At 29.2% G+C, this 23,381-nt stretch overlaps 1 protein-coding gene across 2 annotated transcripts; it reads right to left on the bottom strand.

The window, feature by feature from the left end:
* Positions 1 to 1,277: 1,277 nt before the first annotated feature.
* On the bottom strand, positions 1,278 to 10,370 carry LOC126550202 (MOB kinase activator-like 2). 2 transcript variants are annotated; one of them, XM_050201282.1, is made up of 5 exons: positions 9,758 to 10,370; positions 8,217 to 8,380; positions 4,682 to 5,096; positions 3,315 to 3,526; positions 1,278 to 2,570 (listed from the first exon to the last, which is right to left on the bottom strand). In XM_050201282.1, exons 1-5 carry the CDS (start codon positions 9,928 to 9,930, stop codon positions 2,464 to 2,466), a joined length of 1,071 nt encoding a protein of 356 aa, XP_050057239.1. In that variant the 5' UTR covers positions 9,931 to 10,370; the 3' UTR covers positions 1,278 to 2,463. The 2 variants fall into 2 exon arrangements, with proteins under 2 accessions (XP_050057239.1, XP_050057240.1); XM_050201283.1 differs by having other exon boundaries at positions 3,315 to 3,523; positions 9,758 to 10,366.
* Positions 10,371 to 23,381: the final 13,011 nt, after the last annotated feature.

Genomic DNA, 23,381 nt, shown 5'->3' with positions numbered 1-23,381 from the left:
ATATAATATTATCATAAGTATTTTATACCTACTGAAACTAAAATGTCTTAAAGGTAGGTAGGTGTACAAATACAATTATTTCTTATAGACATTTTGAAAAAGATCAAATTTGAACAAAATTATGTAGGTATTTTAAGAAAGATTAATGATTTTATTATAAGTTAAAAACATTATTTGTAGCCTTGTAGGGATATAAAACTTTTTAATAATTATTTTTTGATTTATTTTAAAATATTATCTATTTATACTATTTTAATATTAATAGTAAAATAAATAACTTTAATAGCAGCTATATGTAAAAAAATACTCATCGTTTCATAAAATATATTTAGTGAAATAGAGCATATAGGTTGGCAGTTTGTCTCCTTTCAGAATCGTTTTTTGTATAAAATAATTTATTACCAAATTCAAATTTAACATATGTACCTATAGCAATGACCTACTGTAGAAATGAGTAGTACCTACCCACTACCTATTTTTTTTATGTAATTTTTTTTAATATAAAATAAGCTGGGACAGGTTGTATTTAAAAATTGTATTTAATATGTCGAATTAAAATAATGGTATTATTTAATGTAGGATTCATTGGATAAAAAACAATACTTAGACTACTTTATTTAAATATTATGGTTTTTTATATTTTTCTAATAACAGTTTATTTCATTTATTTATTTCATTTTAATACTTTGATATAACTTAAAAGTGGTTAGCTCCAAGCAAATTATGGTTAATATAAAACAGTAAAACGTCACATTAACATTTATGGATTTATGTCATCTATAGTAAAATGTTATCCTGTGAAATGTTTGAGTCCAATATTCAAGTTTGTCATGTTACGTGTTATAGAAATTAAACTTTATAATTATCTCTCCTAAGTCCAAGCATAATAAGTTAAATATGATAGGTACTTAAAAGCTAGTTTCAGTGATATTTCATTTTTGAATATGTTTAATCGATAAACATAACATTCCATCAAGTACAAAATTAATGTACAATATTTATTTTTATCATTATCAATAATATTATTTGTAGGTAGCCTTTTTGAATAATATTGTCTAATGTCATTTGATTAGATATTTTAAAATATGTATAATCATTTTTTTTTTTTTTTTTTGTTCCTTTAACCTACCTACCCAGTTATTATAGTGTTTTGGCCATAATTATCAACTATACCGTCATTCCACATCAAACGATTTGACCATTTTTGCTGAAAATGTAATACCATAGATTATAGATATGTAAAATGTAATATTTTAACTTCTAATAATTTACAACCATTTGAGGCATCAGAGATAATATTATATTACCTATAGATTTTTTGGAGTTTATTAATGTTTCAAATAGTGTTTTACAAAGGAAACAAAAAAAAAACCATATAATTTTTAAATAAATAACTCTCTCTTTGGTAGTCAGGACTCAGAAACTATTACGTTACTACTTCATTGGGTAACAAAAATATTTTAAATGTAAGTACAAATTATAAATTAGGTATATCGTAAATAAATGTATTATATTTTATAACACTATGAGTTGTGAATATGTACTCAATTTAATATTTGAATTATTAAAATTAGTTTTAGTTTATTTTGAACAATAAATAGTTGTTTATTTTAATTTCATTAATTATTAGCATTTAAAGGAATTCCATACTTAACTTTTTTTTAAAGAAAAAATACCATCTATATTTTGTTTTTGTTCATATTGGTATCGATCAAATTTGTGATGAGATCAGAAATTTAAATAAATATTTGAGTTTGTTATGGTTTATGAAGTTTATTTTAGTTCAACTTTTGCGCGTTTTAACTACATGTTATATTGTCTCTTAAAATTTAATTTTAAAATGTTAAAATTGAAAAATTTTTAAATATTATTAATTGTACGGAATTGTAAAAATAAATAAATTGGCATGAACGATCTTAAAATGATCGAATTAAACTTCATCACGATTATGTTTTCAGATTTCTTAACATATTAGTATAATATTTAGTTATATTATTAATACGATTCACAAAATATTTGGTAGGTGAAAAATATTTCTTTTGACCACAGGTTGGTGAGTGGTGACATATGTACCTACGTGTTTTAGTTGGAAGCTCTATCAATTTATTTCACAATAAGCACAAGCACGCACTTAGAATATTACCTAATATATTATTGTACTATTTGTACTCCATATTAACGATCGATAACAAATCCCCTTAAATACCATTCATACGCAATTAAGTATCAATAATAATGATCGAAAAACTACTGCAATATGCAGTCTCTTTTTTTTGTCTTTTAAGAAAGTACCTATTGCACATTTCCCATAATAACTAAAAATTTATTAATATAGATATAATAAAATATTAACAGTGAATAAAAACCCCTAAAACAAAAATTATGTACATGTTATTATATAATATACAACAATGATAATTTTAACCGACAATCTAAGTGTTCACCGGCATAAATTTCTATCTATTAGTTGTTCACGTTGTCAGGAATCGAGTAAGACGTCAAGACGCCTCGCCTGTTGGGATTCACGCCTAAATTTTCCCAGTTGATCCATGAAAGTCTAGCTGTTAGATCTGTAGAAACAAAACAAACACAATTCATCAATAAATAGTACAAACTAAATAAAATAACTCATTAGGGTATAATGTTGATCGTTGTTTTTGAAATCATAGATAAAATCTATAAAAGAGTAAGTATACAGGTATATACAGTTGCGAAATTTACAAACAAGTACCTATATGAGTATATACTATGAGACAAATTCAAATTATGGTTTGAGTGGTTCGAACTTAAAAATAACGAATAATAATTATTTTAGAAATATCAATATTCAATATAGATAAAAAAATATTTCGATATCAACATTTTAATTTAAACTTTTGTTATTTTTACACTGTCAAATGTGTCTGAAACCCGCTGCAGGCCGCAACTATAAAATTGGACGAATCAAACAATCAAAGTGTATTCATAAAATTACAATTTTTAATACGTCATTAGGTATAATACATATAGGAATATAATATAAAGCATTTTTTATGTGTTACAAGCTCGCAATACAAAAAAAAATATTACTATGTACTTTCTCGGTACATAGTTTAGTTTTCTTCTGGTTTTTAATATATTAATACTACGCAATGAACGCGTCAAAAGTTGTCAAATTTTAAGTTACAATACACTATTAGTGTTCACTGCAGTCTCTGCAGCGAGTTTTTTTTCGACATTTTAATATTAAAACATTAGTGTCGTGACTTAGACGAGTGTTTTGAAAACTGGAATAATGAAGTATTTTTACAAATCGTATATAAGTATACACTGACCGCTGGTGTTCCATTCGGCACGTTCGGGAGTCCGCTCGCCGCTCAGACACCGCTGGACATAAGTCAACGGGTCGCAGTCGGCCGACAGCACTTCGCGCAACAGCGCAATGTACGCGATCGCCAGCCGGAGAGTATCGATCTTGCTGAGCCGCTTCTCGTACGGGAACGTGGGCACATGACCGCGGAGCTCGTCGAACGCCGAGTTGATGCTGCTAAACACCAAACGATTCATTATAATAAAATATCGCCATAGTATGTGACCGCAAACGTCGTTTGTCGGTAATTATTTATAATTATATAACGATGAGAACTCAACATGCTATATATTATTATTATCATAAGTGTAAGACGTAGGTTAAGTTATATATCTTTTCGAAAAAAAAACGTCTTAGTTTGGAATTTCGCGCAAGATCGTGTGGCAACAGAAATTTCAAATATTATTGATGATAATATATTATTTACTTCTGTAATTAAAGGAAATGTATTTAATATATATGGAGGGCGTAGAGCAGGGGTCACCAAATGGCGGCCCGCGGATGAATTTTAACTAGCCCGCAGACAAGGAGAGAAAAAGCTGATAATTTAATATGTAACCTAATTCAATCGGCATATTATAATAAATATTATGTACTTCGAATTTTTATGGCCCGCGAGAATTTTCCGAATTCTTAATGTGACGGAAAATATTAATTGGTGACCTCTGGTGTAGAGTGTCGACAATTTTAAAATCGGTTAATACCACTTACGACTGTTATACACGTCATTAAAACCCCATATGTAAAAGATGCATTTGGTCGGTTTGGGGTGGTTTACAAATCGTAAAAATTCTGAATTTCTTACTAAATGAACATAATATAACAAAATAATATTATCCTTTATGTAAAATTTATCTGTACGATGATAATATACTGTCTATACCAGAAATTCTTAAACTGCAATAAATACGCGTATACTTATACGCAGTTATACCATAGTGGTACGGGAAATTATAAATCAATAATTGTTTAGGTACCTATGTAAATATCATGGCAATGTGTTCTAATTCTAAGTAATAATTAAAAACGCAACATTTAAGTGACTGGTATTTATAGAATAGATATAAAAATCAGTTTTTAAAATTTTAAAGTTTTAAAATTAATATAAGTACACCTCTACGTCATAATCTGCCTAATCTACCGTGTTATCGTGTGTGATCTGCGTACGAATTCTAATAAAATCATAAAAAAACGTCGTTTTAGAGTGCATGTCGGATAAGGAGCCTCCGGTTTTTTAATTTTTTTTTTTTACTCATTCGCGTGAGATCGCCGTGCGACGGTCGAACGTAGGTATTGGCGTTTACGCGCGCGTGCGCCGCGTCAGGGTCTTACATTTTGACCGGCGTGGGCCTATCCGCTGCCCGAGTCGGCGCCAGGTCTGACCTCAACATTCGTCTACGTTCCCGTATGTTGGCCGCTTGCCTCTGGACCCTGTAACCGCCACTTCCACCGCCTCCACCGGCACCGACGCTGGCCGCGCCTTGTACGTCCACAATCGTCGCCGCCGCCATTCCCGCCGGAGCGTTGTGATGATGATGATGGTTGTGGTGGTTATGGCCGTTTCCGTTGCTGTTGTGGTGATGATGATGATGGTGACCATGGTGATGGTGGTGATGATGATGGCCCGTGCTACCACTACTACTGTGGTTGCCGGTACCCCCGACGTAGTAACCGTCCGCCACGGCTGCCGCGGCCACCGCCACCATGTTGTGTCGACCCATCAAACCGGGCGACGACAAGTCAGCACCTGATCGCAAACAATAATCATTATTACCTATTAAAATGTATAATCCATCAAATTTTATGTTTTCTTGAGGATATAATATAGAAATCAAAGAAAACAAAAACGTTGATATTATCTACAAGAGTTATGTGACTGTGTGAGTCTTGAGACTGTATTTCGAAACTTAGAAATCGTTGAGAAATTTGTACGCTTATATATTATAACTATTATAATACAATAATAATTTAATAATATTTTATATAAATTAACAAATATAAATATATTCTACAAATACTATAATAGTGAATATATAATTTATTAATATAAACGTGCAGTGGCGCAATTAGAAAAAAATTTCGGGAGGGGGTTATATTAATATAATATATACCACCAAGTTAACCAACGTGAAGGAGTACTGTGGCCAAGGAGAAATTTCAGGGGGGGTTACAACCCCTTAACCCCACCCCTGATTGCGCCACTCGGTTTATACTCGATTGAGTTTTTAATATTATTTTAAAGTGCACCTTTAATAAAAAAAATAGAATTAAATCTCACATTGTACATCTATATAACTGTGTAAGTCTGTGCTCTGAATTTGATAATTACATAATTGAATTTTAAAAATCTTCTGATTTCATTTCATTACAGTATCCTCCATATATTTACCATAACATATAATAATATTTATCTTAAGAAAAAAAAATTAAAGTAAGCAAACAATTTTTATGATAGATTTATGTTTATATTTCTCTGTAGTAGACAATTAGTAATTTATCATATTATTTAAAAAATTATTATACCTTATTTTAAATAATTTTCGATCTAGTAAGGATAACGTATTAGTACCTATATTAAATATTATTGTATTAAGTAATAAGTAGTATTATATATTATAAATATCGTATAACCCATATTTTATCTATTTTAATATAGTCTAATAGTTTATAAATAATGTAGAATTTTAAGAATTGTAATGAATTAAATTTTTAAGTGAGTAAAAACTAATATAAGTATCAACATTAAAACCGTACTATTTAGTTGTTATTTTGATTAAGTTTTATTGAATAAGATGCATTTTTCAAAAATCTAAATTTATTTTAAATTCGTTAACTATAATATTATTATCTACTATTGTAATAATAAAATAATGGTTAAATTGTGTGATAATAATCACAGTTTAAAATTATATAGTTTCAGATAAATTTATTATTGAATTTGTACTATATGGCTGTAATTCTATAATCTATAGTTGTTGTTGTATTATAATGTAGATAATTAAATGATTTGAGAAAATATAACTTTATGAAGATAAAATTTACCGAATCACACAATAAAATATTTAATGCTGCTTCTGCTGCTTCTATACGGAATAGCCTATAATAACATTATCGAGTAGAAGTATCATTAGATATAGTAATAATAATATTATCTATTCTATCTATTGGTAGACAACACAATATATTTATATAGGTATATTACGATATAAGTTTATTATACAGTTTATTAAGAGGGTGCCTGCTAAGGCTGCCGGTATTTTAGGTACCTATACTTGTAATTAACTGTATTTTAATTTTTAACTACCAATAATCGGTACTTTTGATATTTTAAAATATTGTTTTATCATAATTTAATATCGTTGTCACCAAAAATACCTAAACTTGATCGGTGTAATCGTGTAAAGGGTAACTACCGGCCGGTATGTATATGACGTAGGTTAGGTTTAAAAAAATGGACCGTTAATCGTTAATTATGTTATAACCTTGTTAGTTTTAGTATTAGAATGAACCAAGATAAAATATAAAATATTTAAACTTCAAGTTCAGGATATTATTAGTTGACTTTTTTACGATATTTAAATTTTAAAGCAAGTTATGGATGTTATTGGATTGAAATTTCTAGTATAATTAGTAGGCATAGTAGAATAAAGTCATAAATTCATAATTTATATCAAAATAATATTCTTAACTTTAAGTTTATAATGATTGGTTAATTTACTTTAGTACTAATGCTAACAATATAACACGCAGGATTAATTATTGTGAATTGAAAATTATAAAAATCAATTTGTAATTATTTGCAAAATATTGTTACAATTTTCATATCTATCAAACAATTTCCGCAGGAGGTCAATTTCACTGACATATTTATAGCTATAAATGTCTGACTATCCAACAAACTAAAGAAAGATTAACTATATTGCTAGTTTGAATAAATCAATTAAACATTTTTCCAATGTATATTATATAATATAGTAATTTATGATATTTTTTTCGATTTAAGTTTATTTTTATACTGCAATATTGCAGGTTTACACTAGTAAATACATAATATATAACTATAAAAATATTATATTAGTGCAATTATAATATATTTAGACTACCAAGACTACGGGAAACAACTAGCGAGACGCTCAAAATTATCAACAAACCCAACATTTTATATTATACAGTATACAAACGAAAACACATAACAAGTTTTAAGGCGTCACATTAAATATATAAATATGCATTTCGTATTTCCACCACAAGCTTTTACACACTTACAACAGGTTTGAAAAAAAAATCAATGAATAAAAAAATTAATAAATTGATAAGTGATAACTAGATACTCAACATCAGCGTTAAATTCACCAACTTGTATTCTGCATAAATTTCCTAATTTATAATGAGAGGGAGTCAAGAAATCATATACGGGTTGTAAGACAATATACCCTTGCGCGACGATCAAAGTGCCGAAAATGGAATTTATAATATTATATTAGCGTTTTTAATAATAAGATATATGATATACGCACTTTTTTTTATCTAAGAATACAATATGAGTACGACAATAGATATAGTAGAACAAAAGATAATTATATACGTACGCGAGCATGCTTAGGTACTTCTAAATATAATATTATATTAAATGCCACAGATGATCGGTTTTTTTTCAAATGATTATAATAATATTATAATTATTAATTTATAATAGGTATATGTTAAAAGATTTACTTGATTTTTGCTATTATTATTTCATACTTTCATCGATTTCAATAGGATTGACCGTTTTCCACCTCAATATTTTCAAAGTTAAGTGTAACAATTGTCTCATTTATTTGATATCTTTATAAAAACTAGCGTTGAATATATTACGAATGTTTACCTTGTCTTATCGGAGTCCCTGAAAAACTGTGGTTGACAGATCGGTAAGTGCAGCTGGGTTGACTTGAATCTTCGCCATCGCTACAGCTGTCGTCATCCTGTTGCTGTTGTGTTTGACACGAGTTGTTGGATAACATGAAATCTTGGGTGAAAGTTGAAGTTTTACTGAAATTGGAAATAATGGTCAGAGTCAAGTAGGTACTGAGTATTCTGTTAACTTATAAACCCCATTGGTAGATTAAATAGTAAATAAGTGTTTTTCGAAATCAATGATAATAATATACGAGTAGGTCGTTAATAATTCCTAATAATTCATTCTCAAATCATTCAAGTAATTATCGTATATAAATTTATATAATATTTTTATTCGCTCATGGTACATAATAGAACTTATAATTATAATAGAAAATTTGTTTTATATATCGACTAGTTTTAATTTAACACCAAAACATTAATTCAATTCATAATTAATTATGGTATTTCTATCTGAGGACTTAAGAGGTGTGTACCAAAAAGTTATGGGTACCTAATACACGATTGCGAACATTCCTTTTTTTCCGGTAACACGATTACGAAAGTTTTTATCTGCTTTTAATAATTTTACCGTGTTTCCAGATTTGGTGTTAGTCAATTATACATTTTCAAATAATAATTTAAAAAATAATCAAATAATATAAGGGTTTTCTGCTATTTCGCCGGGTTATAAGATAGGTACCTATAGGTAAGTACGATGTAGAATAAATTATAAATCTATTAAAATAAAATAAAAAATATTCGAAAAATGACTCAAGATACCATACAAAATGCTTGTACCTACAATGATATGAATTTACTACCAGTAAGAACATTATTTAACAAAATTTCGGTACATAATTAAAAATATACTTATTTTTAAAACTGAATTCATATGCAAGACAAATATTATTGTTTTAGTTATATACATAAGACAAATATATTATAATATTGTTAATAAAATGTTGGTGGAAAAATATAAGCACGTACAATTATACTAATAATTTGTACCTAATATGTATATTACCTATTTAATCTATATATTTATATTATGTAATGTATTTTTATTATTGTTATTATTTTTTATTTATTGTTACATCCAATGGCCATTGCAGCCGCGGACCGTTTTATTTTCGTTATTAAAAAATAAAAATTAATAAATATTAAATAATATTACCTACTCGTACTAGTCGTACATGTCTATAAATATATACCTAATATATTTATTTATTTTGGAATTTAAAAGAAGTGGATTTATTATTTACTGAAAATTCATAAGGTAACATTATTTCTTTCATTATATTTTTTTATATCTTATATATTATATTATGATAGAATAACCTACAACCTATTAATACTTTATTTTAATATAATATAATAAATTTTATGATAACATTTTTGATAAAATAAAAAAAACCATAATTTGACAATCAGCTAAGTAGTTAAACAATTTTAAGTTAATCGAAATTAAATAAAAAATTTATTTTTTATAAAATTCATACTCATAATTACTTATATTTATATACTTACTTATAACAAAGTGACGGCGAAGATGATGAAGAATCGGCTTTAGTGGTTACAACGTGACCACCACTTCTGAGTAAATCGGGTGATTGTTGCTGGTGCTGTTGTTGTTGATGATGATGATGGTGAAAACCGTAAATGTTGTGCATGTCCGGTGACGGCGTCATCGAATGGTTCATATTAATAACAGTTTTACGGCTGATAGGTTAGTCGTATCGATTGCAATATGGGAAAACATTAAAACAAAATAATTTCCAAGTTAACAATTTCGAGTGAGATATGACCCAAACTACAAATCTGTCCAGTTTTAGCGAACGAGGTCCATCGACTAACTGATATTCAGACGGCGGAGGAGACCTATTTAAAACCATTGCTCGTCCCTTTGCGCTTGGAGCTCACCCCATTTGGGCGGAGCCAAAGCATTACACAGGAAAATGGCGGACCATCCCTTCGTTGAATTAATCGTGTCTGTATCTGAAAGCCTGACTGCTGCAGGTTATTTCTTTCAATTTCTGTGTTTAATTTATAGTCGGGCGGTAGAACAAAAAACCTAGTTTTTCCAAATAATTAACAAATTATAGTAACCGATGAAGAAAAACAATCTCGTGTTCTTATACAAGAAATGTTTTTTGAAACTTATAATTGGAGATTTTTTAATATATATTTTGTTTAAATAATGTTTAAAAAACATTTGTTTAATCGTAATAAAGACATTAAATACTTACAAAAAAGAAAAAAATGGTAGTGGTTTATTTATTAATTATAATATGTTATAAATAATTTAAGGCATTATCTATATTGGAGTTTTATTAGAAATAAAATAAATTACATAAAATATTTTATCTTAATAAAATATTAATTTGTATACCTATTCAGTATAACTATAAGTGTCTCGTCAATTGTTTAGTATCATTAGCATAAAAATCCTCTCGTATTCTTCTATTTGGAATTAGTCTAAGCTGTCACTGATACAGAAACACAAGACTAGATACATGTTCTCAAAGTTATAAATACATTGACTTATTTAATTGACTGATTGACTGTGTGTACTCGGTACTTCATCTTTACTATTCATTCCTGAATAAATTGTCTAATATTGATCATACTCGTAATTCATAAATGTTTAAATTATTTATAAAAGTTATCACAGTAAGTTGTTAAAAATTATTTTTAATACATTTATCGTTGTTTGTATTTTTACAATGGTACAAGCAAAATATAAATTATAAAAAAGTGGCCAAGTAAGTAACATTCTACTGTACAGTAGGTTCAATAGTAAATAGTTATTATGCTGATTGTATTAATTTTGAATTCAATTATATACATATAAATATATGTATATAGTATATAATATATATCTTCGACCTTCGTATATAAAATGTATTCTGGAAGGAAAACTGTCAATAATATCACTAAGTATATTTTATGTTATATTTTTTGATATTACTATTAAAGTCATTTATTATACTATATTCGTAATACATTAGGTTGAATTAATTTTTGTTGATAACATTAGATTTTAAAATGTAATTGAGTATATAAAATATAATTATGTAATTTAATGTATGTAAAAGTGCCATATCCCTATAAATGGTGTTATTGAATAAAAAAAAACAATAAATAACGTTATTTTGAACAGGTAGCTTAAAATTTAAAATTTAAATTTTGTCCAAATGCCTAAATAAAAGACCTCAAAACAAGACAAATATTTTGAAAATTAAAAAATGTGAAGAAAATGCCAATTTAAATAGCTGGCGGAGGTTTCAAGTATCCACACGACTTAAACGTTTTGAATAATAACAACTATTATAATCATTAACGTTACTCGATTTCGTAAAATTTCAAATTCAGATGCCTATAAAAATGTTTTCTATAATGATGATTGAGTTTTATTTATAGTACTTTAAAGTAGAAACTTATGGAAAACTTTGTGTTTAATTTTTAACCAAAGTTACTTGCAAATTTTCATGATTTTAACATAATTCGAAACATTTGAACTTTAAACTCTTATAAAAAAATTGTGACTTACGATTTTTGAATTTTGTCTAGCTAAAATAAGAACAATAACTTAAAAAAAACTTTATATTAAATTTTCATGTGTTTTAGGGCATATTATAGTTACCAAAAAAAAAAAAAAAATACTTAAAAAAATCCAAAATTTCAATTGTCTATAAATAACGCATAAAAGCTAGAATATTTTTAAAATGTAATTATGTATAGATAACGTTAGTATAAACATTTAATGAAAATTTTAAGTATTTATAGTGATTCGTTTTTAGTTGCAACAAAATAAAAAAATCGATTATGTCGAAAACTGGTGTTGCGTAAAAATTCCAGTTTTTCTATCACTTTATTGTGGTTTTTTCACGATGCTTTTAAAACTGCTGAAAACTTCTTACTTTTAACTTTTATAATGCACCAAGGGTATTTAATTTACCACCGGAATCCACTCCTGAAGACACAAAAAACACACTTCATTGTAGAATCAATATATTCATCACGTTAAAATGTATATGTAATATAAATAGTTAATTGTAATAACTAATAAATAATACGAAATATGATATAATATATTATGGTTTTATACAACGTAAATATTTATATTATAACATACCATATTATTGAAGTTATATACTTATATATGCATCATTTTTGATAATAGTTGAATATTCATAGAATAGAAAAGTTAGTATTAGGAACTTGGGGGATAAAGCTTGGAGTTCGAATACCAAATCATTTAATTATTTTTGAAGTATCATTAGTATCAACTCCACTTTCAACGACTAATCCTTGAATGAACCAATTTCCAATTTTGTTATGCCTATGTAATCATTTATAAAGAATAAATTTCAACTTTCAAGAATCAAAATAAATAGCCTATATATATAATTGTGCACTAGATATGTAAATTATAAAGGTTATATATATTTATTATTATTTGATTTTTTGATTATTGTTTAAATTTAAAACAATATAAATGTACGATAGACATTAGACATTATTATAATATAAGTTAAGTTTATATTGTTGTATTTATCTAATACGATATAATAATATGTATAACAGAGTTCGTATTATAACATATTTCGTTTTACAACCATTTCTGTTAAATATTTATGGTATACATTTGTACATTTTATCGACTTACATACCTATCGTTATTCGAAATATATTTATAAATAATATTTATCTGTCTAATGTTATAATGTACTTTATTGCGAATCTTTCATGTACTATAAAATAAAAAATATTAGATATCGAAGAAAAATAATATCAGATTTTCCAAACACTATCCAATAAACACTCACACACACATAATATGTATAAGAGAGAGGAAGATTAGAAAGAGTAGGTACACCCATTCCAAAAGTCGTGCGTTTGACATATACCATAAAATAAACTCCCTGTTAATGTAATATAGGTATATAGTGGTTGTGGTATGTATAAGCAAGTCGAATAAGGGCGGCGGTGAATACTTCAGTTTATGAATCGACCTGTCACACGCACACCGACCAATCAGATATGGTACTGCACAGCAGAATACTTGATCAATATACACAAATACGATTTAATGAATGAGTGAATATTTCAACAGTGCACCTATATCATATGTGTATTGTATATTATAAATATGTATGGTGTGAGAGTTCATTATGGAATTAAGTGTTAAAACAGTCTTTATTAAATAAATATTAAAAAAAAAAGATTTTTGGCTTACAAATAACTTTACAAGTCGAAAAATAACTTATGAAACTTAAAAATACTATTATTATACCTTACCGAATTAATATGATTGATGAAATAATCATGGGTAACACTAATAAGGTGAAAACTTATTAGAGATAATTATTCATAGGGATTCAAGTCGTGTATGATTATGAGCGTTTTGAACTTTGAATACAATTATTACTACATTGGTATTGTTATATAAAAATATTTAAAATGCGATAGTATATTGTATTATTAATATAATATTAATAATTAATGAAATCTAAATTCTGGAGTAATAAATTGTATAAGTACCTACCTAAATAAAAAAAAAAATTAGCTTACATCATATTTGCATGAGAGTATATATTACCTATATATAAGTATAATATAATGAGTATTATTTTGTATTTTTGTGTGAATATTTAAATTTTCAATTTAACAGTAAACAAAGATAAAATATTTTATGAATTTTTTTACTTTTTATTCTGGTACGATTACATTTTTATTTGTAAATAAAAGAGCTTAAATATTTAATATGACTTTCTGATAAGTTTTTCTTGCAGAAATTCAATAAACCTCAAAAATATTTAGTCAGAACAAATTAAAAATAATAATAATAATAATAATAACTCTGAAAGTTCAAATGTTGACAGTCTATTATGTAAACACACAGAAATATTTAAATGAAAAAAAAAACGATTTAATATAGTTATTTATTGTAATTTAAAAATATTATAGGTATATTTAAGGGTTTTAAACTTTTTGACACTACATATTTACCGACTAGTTTTGACTATCGATAATTTATAAAAACAACCGAATAAATAGTTATAATAGATAGTTTAAAACAATAGAGTAGTTCTATAATTTTCACTCGATAGTGCCCATCACTATATTTTATTATTTACTATACACGATGACATTTAAAAACGATTTAAACTATTTTTAAGCTATTTACTCCATAAATTTGTTCATAACGTTATAAAGTACTGCATAGTATTGATTTATAAGTTGTTAATAATATTAACAGATAAAGATAATGCTATGTTTTTGGCGGAAGATATTTAAAATGTCATTATATCGCATTCTATCACACAAAAAGTACTTGTACATTTTTATTCTTATTGTGATACAATAATACGTACTACTAAGTACTAACACGAAGAGGATTAAACATAATAATTTTTACAATTTTTTTAATAAAAAAAAATGAATACAATTTAAAATGACACTACGTGTTACAATAATTTTCGGCGGTAACCACGGATAATCGCCGTATGGAATGATTAAATGCGAAAAGGACTCAGCTCATGTATTGGGTTGTGACACATCATTCGTACAAATTGAGACTGCAGTATAGTGCAAATACAGTACACAGTTTATTTTAAGAGACGGCAGGTGCAATCGAAAAATTCAATACGGAAATCGTAAGCGGCTGTGACAACCCGTATAAAATATAATATAATATGTTATACGGTAATTATTAAAAAGCGGAACCGTGAGAAAAACAATTTTAGCGTCCGAGAACGGGTTGTGTGGGCGGAAAAATGCTAAAACTCTTACTCGGCGACGGCGTTTTTCCGTCCCACCTCACACCACACATCACCCTCAACCCCACAACAACTGGGTAGTCGACGGCCATACCGGTGCCGGCGGTGGCGTGTGTACACGGGCGGATCGCTGCCGATCTGTAGTAATATACAATATTATTTTATTTTGATCGTGTGACGGACACGGCCAATTTGGACGCAATAATAACAGGGAAGCGCGGCTATAGCGAAATAGGTACGGAGGACCGTGAAAAAAAAATATACACATATTACAACACAATAACAACAAATCCCTCAAGGGTAAATAAAGATTGAGCGCGGGAACGTCGTCGTCGAGTAGCCCGTCACCACCCTATTTATAACATTATATATTATATTTTGTGTGTTTACACGTGCGGCGTTGTACATATTATATACATGTCGAATTTCGACCGGGCACACCCCTTTTATTTTGAATAATTTTTTTATTCCTACCGGTCGTACAAAGCCCGGGGCTAATATATATTATTATTGTTCGTAATTAGTTGGTGTTTTTTTTATTACAATAACGACAACAACCCACGATCAGTATCCTTCGACGCGAAAACTGTTAATTGTTTAACTCTGCAGTCTCAATTTTTCAAGTAAACTGTGAGATTCTGACTATGTTTCTATTTTATATATATTTTTATAATATTAGGTACATATTATATTGATAACAGGTACATTTATTCTTATGTTAAGGCTAACAACATAAAATGGATTATGCTGACAAAAATTTGCTATGTAAGATGGAGACAACAGACAGCATATTATTAGGATATAACGTCCTCTTAATAATTATATATAACAAAGTTAAATTTTCTTAGCAGTAACTAAATAATTTAAAATTGAATTATTTATTATAGTATGCTACTTATAAGTTATAATATTAGTGGACGATATTATATAATATTAATTGAAATTATAGTTTACTTACTTAAATTGAGTTAAATATGATTGTTTATTACACTTATCGATAATTCATAATTGTATAATAAAAGCAAACACATTTTAATTAAATGATACATATATAGTATATACATTTAAAAAGCACAAGCATATTGTTTATTGGCTACATATATGTGCTATAGTAAAATGTCAATTGCAAAAATAAGGTGTACAACCCTTGTCAATTATTTCAAAAATAAATTCAACAATGTGTGTAAAAAGCGTAATAATTTAGAAGGGTTGCGGGCATAATGGTGAACAATATTTAACTTATTTTAAAATGTTATAGCAGGGAATAATTCTATTAATAAATTCAAAGGAGGCCAGCTTAATATCACAGTGATTCCCAACCGGCAGTACATGGAATTTAGTGGAAAAATAAGTTAGATTTTTAAGAAAATAGCTTTAAATAAAAAATTCTTATTTTAGCATTATGTCATTACCTATGTACCTATTATTGAACAACATAGGTATGCGTTAAAAAGTTACGTGGGCTGTTCTGAAAGCTATGGGCATTAATATAAAGCGGTGAAACTAATTGAGAACCAATAAATTTATGATTATCGATAATTCCTGATGGCCTGATACAAAGCTTTATTTCCTTTACCTACTCATGCGTTTTAAACATATTTTATATTGTGATATGTGAACACTTTCAAAAATTGTAATATAGCGCGTTTCGGTGCTCCGACGCCCCATACTCTATAATTCAAACATAGAAACCTAATTTCGAGGAGGAAAACGAGGAAAAGATAGTGACTTGAAGTGTGCGGAAACGGGAACCGAGCGCGGGAACGGGTAAAGTCCAAACGACGATTTGCATAATACCTAATAATAATAATATAATAAACTCGGTCGATGCGTGTGTGCACTGAGTATTATTGATACCGGGTATCGGGTTGATAACGTCACCGCAGACTTAACCGAAAATCCGAACGTCCGCGTGTGCGTCGTTCGCACTAATAAACTATAATATTATGTACGACTAAGTACAATACCTATATAGTATTATATATTATAAAATAAAGTTATAATACAACCGACGCGGGCGGCAGACGTCGCTGTCAATCATCTCTTATACAATAATCATGTGTTAACGCCGTATCGTCGCCGTTCGATTTTTTTCATCTATACAGAATAATTGTAAGAACTTAATTAATTCAAATCCGCAAGTTCAACCACCGCCGGTATAGGTGTTGGACCGTGTACGTGTGTTCGCAGCGTGTTCGTCCGCGTTTTGATATTATGCAAATTAGGTTCGCGGTTATAGCGTATATTATTTAATATTGTATTATGTTATACGAACAATGTACATATGTATGTATATATTTTTGTTCGTCTCTTACGATTGAAGTTAAAAAAAAAACCTTTCTCGATCCGAGTAAAACGTGCCCGAGGGATTACGAAAAATTATTGTCCAGTCCGTCGGGCGCGCACGTGTCTCGCACGGCACTTTGGTCGCACGCCGGAGCCATACGTTCAGGACGTACTGCCGCCGCAGCCCTCGAGGAAAACAATAATAATAATATGCAATTGGGCCGGCGCGCGGCGGACGACCGCGACACAAACAAACATAACAATTGGTCGGTTCGTTGAACACGACCGTCAACCAGTAATCAGACCGTACCGGATTTATCAAATACAATAAATACGAATTTTATAATCGATGGTAATCACATTTTTTCCTCCGTAAATCCGACAAACCCATCGAAGTCTAGTCAAGAGAGAATAAAGCGACAAAAATCTAATTTCATTAAATATTATACCTAGTATACTATTTCTATTATACAATAAATTCGTTTTCTTGCGATAGGCTTTTTGTAAATATGTTTTCATAATTGTTTCATATTTAATTTAAATTATCCATTTAGCAAGTTTTTCTTTTTAAAAAATTTAATTAATTATTTTTTTTTTAAATAATTATTCATATTCATTTTTTAAGTTCATTTTTCTTTTTTTTTTAAATACATTTAATTTTTTAGCAATTTAATTTTGTATAACAATCATACAAATACACAATTAAAACATTTTTAATCTATTACATAAAAATGACGTGAAAATGCATAGATAGTAATTTATCAATTATTGAGAACGACTGAGCCGATTTGGCTCAAATTCTTTTTGTATATTTAGTGGGTATGAGAATAGGTCTTAAAAGTATTTTTCATCCTCCTACCACCACCCCGGTAGGTGCTAAAACAGGGATTTTGAGATTTAAGATGGAAATTTTGATTTATAAATGGTTGCTATTGGTTTTTACTTTTTAAAAATAATTAGTTGCAATAATAAAGTGGTGGATGTGTCAACACATAAGTCAGGTTGTTTACCAACTATATAAAAAAACCACAAGACGGCACATTATTGTTACTAATCCATCGAAGTAAAAAAGAAAAATTGATAATAACTTTAAAATTAAGGGTTGGAAATTATAAACTTACTTACATATTTCGTGGGGTCCGCCTATACCTACCTGCAGATAATATACTGCTCACATAATCATAAGACTGCAGTCTCACGTGCAACGCCAAACGGAATGACTATAATATAACCTGACTAACTCACTGACTGATAAACGTAGAGCCTGAATAATGATAGATCGAAGTTTTCAATTTATACAAGGCACATTCGTACCATAAATTTAGTGTGCAATAAGAAAGGTTAGGTTAAAATTCGCATTTTAAAGTAGTGCTTGCACAATTTTTTTGAGATTCAAAATGGTCAATGAAAATCTTTAAGTTTTGAACACCGTTAAACCGAATATTAAGTAACAAATTAAACAAAGTTTGAATTATATTATAGAATCGACATTTTTAACTGGCAACGAAGTGCACGGGGTCAGCTATAGTATATTATAAAGTATAAACTAATAATTACAAAATTATGACTGTAGTCAGTTACACCAAAATATATCTCAAATATATTCAACATATGTATAATCTGCACACAATTTGAAGTAAGGTTCAACCTTATTAGGTTGCTATAGAAAGGTTTAAGCATGCATTTTGTTTTGGTTCACGAAAATCGGATAGCATTTTGTTTATATTATAAGTACCTACCTAAATAGAGTTAAGAAGTTAAAGAAATGACATTTAAAAACAATAGATAGTGTATAATAGCCAACCTGCCATGCTATGTGATTTTTGAAAATAAAAGAAAATAATATTCAATTTATGATTTGTAACTCATGTATCATATATATGACATATTACGCAGTACAATAAAATTACACAAAAAACACTTAATCAATTTTTACGAAAAATTAAGCTGAATACTTATCCAATATTACATCTATTGTAAAATTATTTTTAAGTACATATTCTTATATAATATAAACATTAAAATATCAATAAAAGTCTATGCGGTGCTCTATAGAATCTAGATAATATTATCATTACTTTTAAGTTTGATGGTGAGTAAATTGACTTTAATATTAAAGGTATCAGCATAAAACCGATTCCACTAAACGCAAATTTGTTGTTGTGCGTTCGTAGACGGAGACAACATATACGCGAGTGTTGGGTTAGGTAAGGATAGGTTTAAGTTTTGAATTATTTACATCGAAATTTTCGAAAAAATTATTTACAATAAAATTCACTGTAGGTAAGTATCATCATCACCACGGGACGTTCCGCCCGAGTAGTACAAAAGCAACTTGGCGAATCACACTGCAGTATACCATAAAAGCGTCTAGCAATTATAGGCTGCAGAGCAAGCGGATGATGATGACGATGATGTGTAAGCGCTCTCGAGACTCGTCCGTCGATTAATATTGACAATTTGCGACCCCGTGTCCCGCAGAGCACACCACTGTCGTACAGTCCACACGTAAGCATATAATAAATATAATAATATATGTGTAAAACTTACTAATCGTCGACCGCGGAGACAATAATATCACGTGCGCGTTGGCTATCCACGATATATTATACGGTAAACACGCGTATAATGTATTAATCGACGGTGACACTGCGACGATGATCAAAACGGCTCGTAAAAGTCGCGTGTCGGACAACGCAGTATGTAAACACACTCGACGAAGAGCGACACGTGGGAGAATAAAATGTATAGTACAACAACAATAATAATAATAATAATAATAGTAACAATATAATGTATAACATTTCCGAGACCGCGATTATACACACTGCAAAAGTGCAGACGACCAAACGTCCGACGCGGCTCGGTAAAATATTTCCTGGTGACATATTTTATTTATGGCGATAACGCGAACTGCAGTGTCCGCGGCCTTTGTGTGTGATTTTCGTTTTTTTTTTCTCGAAAGGGCTCGAGCAGCGCCGGTTTTCGGTGCCGAGTCGATGACACTGTACACACGCACACTCCTCGAGGGTAGGATTTTGGGATACGTTTGCACGACGAGCACACGCGCCGAATTAGAACGAGACCGGATCGGTGGACTGCAATATTATCACGCATAAAATATATGATAATAATACATACGAGAGCGACGTAATGAATGGCGCGGGAGACGACCGCGCGCGGTATATTAGTGACGGCCCATTAACCGTGGTCGCGGGTTCCCACAACAATACGCGCGCGGTTAGTGGTTACACGACGTACAACCGGTACAATAATAATATAATGCATTATTATTTCGATGGGACCGAACGACGATGAGTATGTTTTTTTCGGTCTGAGCGCAAATATTTGCACAATATCTATCCCTCGATGCCCCCCCCCCCCACACATGATACTTGTTGTAAGTACCTGCGAGTATACCTTCGTATAATAATCGTGTTGATACAATATGATATATACCCCCCACACGTTTTGTTTTTTCTCTCCCGGACTCATCATCCCGCGGTCTTGTTGCGTGTGGGCAAAATTTCATTATTCCGTATAAATATATAACATGTACAGCACCTGAAGTCGACCGCGAAGACTGTGCAAACACACGCCGCGATGGTGGTGGGAACGGTAAACAATGATCTGCAGCAGTACATGATGATGACGATGATGATGATGCACGCGACCTTCACTGCAGCTTTCGAGTGAGTACAATATTATAACCAATACTCTCAATAGTAGCCGTTTTGAATTAATAATTTAAACCCAACTACCCAAGGTTAGGTTACGTTAGGTAAATGGGATTTATATAAATGCATTGAAAAGCGGTCGAATACGTCAGATCTACCTATGTATAGGTACGGTACCCTTTAAAAGCATATTTAAAAGTTCGCGTACCTATCATGTACGTACTTCAAAATCGTCGTATACTATGTTTAATTATATTATGTTAATGAGTGTGTATAAGAATCACATCGACTTACAGAAACCGGTAGAGAAATGTTTACCAACAACAGAATTTTCAGAGTAAATTCCAAAATAACCTTTTCTTAAAAGCAACAATACCTATCGTCTGCTGCCTGTGAATGGCTTGTTGAATTTCGGTAAATTAGTCGTAGTTGCGAGTATTTTAAGTCAGACGAGAATTAAATGAGTTGATAATAAATAAAGTATAAACATAATGTTCGATTAAAATAAGTAATTTGATTTAATTATAAATAGAATAATATTTATTATAAATTCGAAGATTAATAGTACTGAGAATAGTGAGAACTGAAAATGGGTTATTTATCCACTAGGTTACCTTTAAATCAATATTCATACATAGTTTTATAAGTTAGGTACTGAGGTATATACATCATACAAGTAGACTTACTACAAAACGAAAAATGTATTCTTATTATAATTAGTATTATAATAAATTATACTATAATATATTAGTATAAGAATTATGTTTGAAAATTAATCGAATTTAAATTGTTTTTTTTAAAAAATAATTGTGCTTAAAAACATTTGTATAATTATCTAGATAAAATGTTGTCCAGAATTGGAGGGCTAGATTAATCAAAACACAAATAAGAGTGTTCATAACATTTATAATAAAGTTTCAATTTTTGTGGGGGCTATTGAAATTTCTAGAGTAGAGATTTGGAGAAGAGTTAACTTATTTAGTTCAGAACTATTACATTACTATTACGACAACGCGTATCCCCGTGATACACGTGTGGTATGTAAAATATAACGGTAATTGCGAATTATTGGTTTTGATTGTTTTCAATAACCATAGTGATGGATTCATCTGTAGTCTTGTATATAAGCTTGTAATGACTAATGACTAACGATATTTATATTTTATTATTAATTATTCTTTTTCGTGGTACGTGATTGTGGGGCTAGGACGGTTAGGTAAATTGAGTCCGAGATAACTTTGGTGCATTTTGAAGGCGGTAAATTGAGTTCCGGGAAAAAATTGGTAGTAAGTTAATATTTTGGCTGATGTTGAGTTATTTATAAGGATATATTATGGGATATTTTGATCTTAGATAATGGATTTTGCATAAAATGCATGTTGCTATTTTCAAAATCATATACATGCAGTCAATGAGTGTCAACAAATTATAAAAGCGATTGATTAAGTATCAAAATTTTATAGTGCATATTTTTGCATATTTTAACAAAAAACCGTATAAATATACTCCTAACGATCCAAAAAGGTGTTGAGCAAAAAAAATATAGATATACCTACGTTTATATAATATTATATAATATTAATATCAAATATTTCACGTCTCAAAGAATATTCAGACGCTAAAAATAGGTTAGGTTATTGTTATTCCAATTAACATACTACATTAAATTGTTCGTACTTTTTTCCTATTTATACCTACTAATAGATTACCAACGTATCTACTATTTAATTTGTATAAAATATTTTTACAATGTATCAATGATTAAAAATTAAATTACAATTTAACAAATTACATTTATATATTACATAGTATTATATTATACATCTTTCTTTTTGTTTATGAAAATTTTAATAAAACTTTTTATTCTGCATGTTTTGCATCTATCTCTTGCATATTTTGACTTTTTTAACGCATGTTTGCTTGCATATTTTTGATTTTAAAATGCATATAAATCCGGTCTTTGATAATAATGAAGTTTATTTTTTTAGAGTGCATACTACTACCTTATTTTTTCCGGGACTCAATACTTACCTACTACCTGTTGTTCCCCGGGACTCAATTTACCGAGTTAAGGTTATTTGGAACTCAATTTACCAATCCCGGCGATTGTAGACCTAGAGTCTAGACATTTTTTCCTGCAGTCATGACGATGGTGGTTGAATGGGACGATTGGTGACGATCATTTCGGTATAATGCTCATTTTTGATTTCAAGCAATCGGGACAGATCGACCAAATATGATTAACGAATATGTTTTTCAAATGGTCAATATTAATACGTTAACATTATAATATAGTACAAGAACGCAGTCTTATGTACATATAATATTATGCGCAAGCGCGATACATATGCTAACTACTATTAAGTAAAAATAAAGCGATTGACTTGGAAAATTAGTGTAGATATA

Source organism: Aphis gossypii, chromosome 2 (assembly GCF_020184175.1).
Source record: "Aphis gossypii isolate Hap1 chromosome 2, ASM2018417v2, whole genome shotgun sequence".
NCBI classification, from domain to species: domain Eukaryota; kingdom Metazoa; phylum Arthropoda; class Insecta; order Hemiptera; family Aphididae; genus Aphis; species Aphis gossypii.
Note: the sequence above shows the minus strand (reverse complement) of the source record. Positions and strands in the feature narration are given on the sequence as shown.

Bases quoted from the DNA above. Each gene is read 5' to 3' on its own strand.
- LOC126550202 (XM_050201282.1), bottom strand. From the start codon at position 9,930: ATGAACCATTCGATGACGCCGTCACCGGACATGCACAACATTTACGGT. The intron at 8,381-9,757 runs GTAAGTATATAA...TTCCAATTTCAG, and splicing joins TCGCCGTCACTTTGTTATAA to TAAAACTTCAACTTTCACCC. The intron at 2,571-3,314 runs GTCAGTGTATAC...TTGTTTCTACAG, and splicing joins TGCCGAATGGAACACCAGCG to ATCTAACAGCTAGACTTTCA.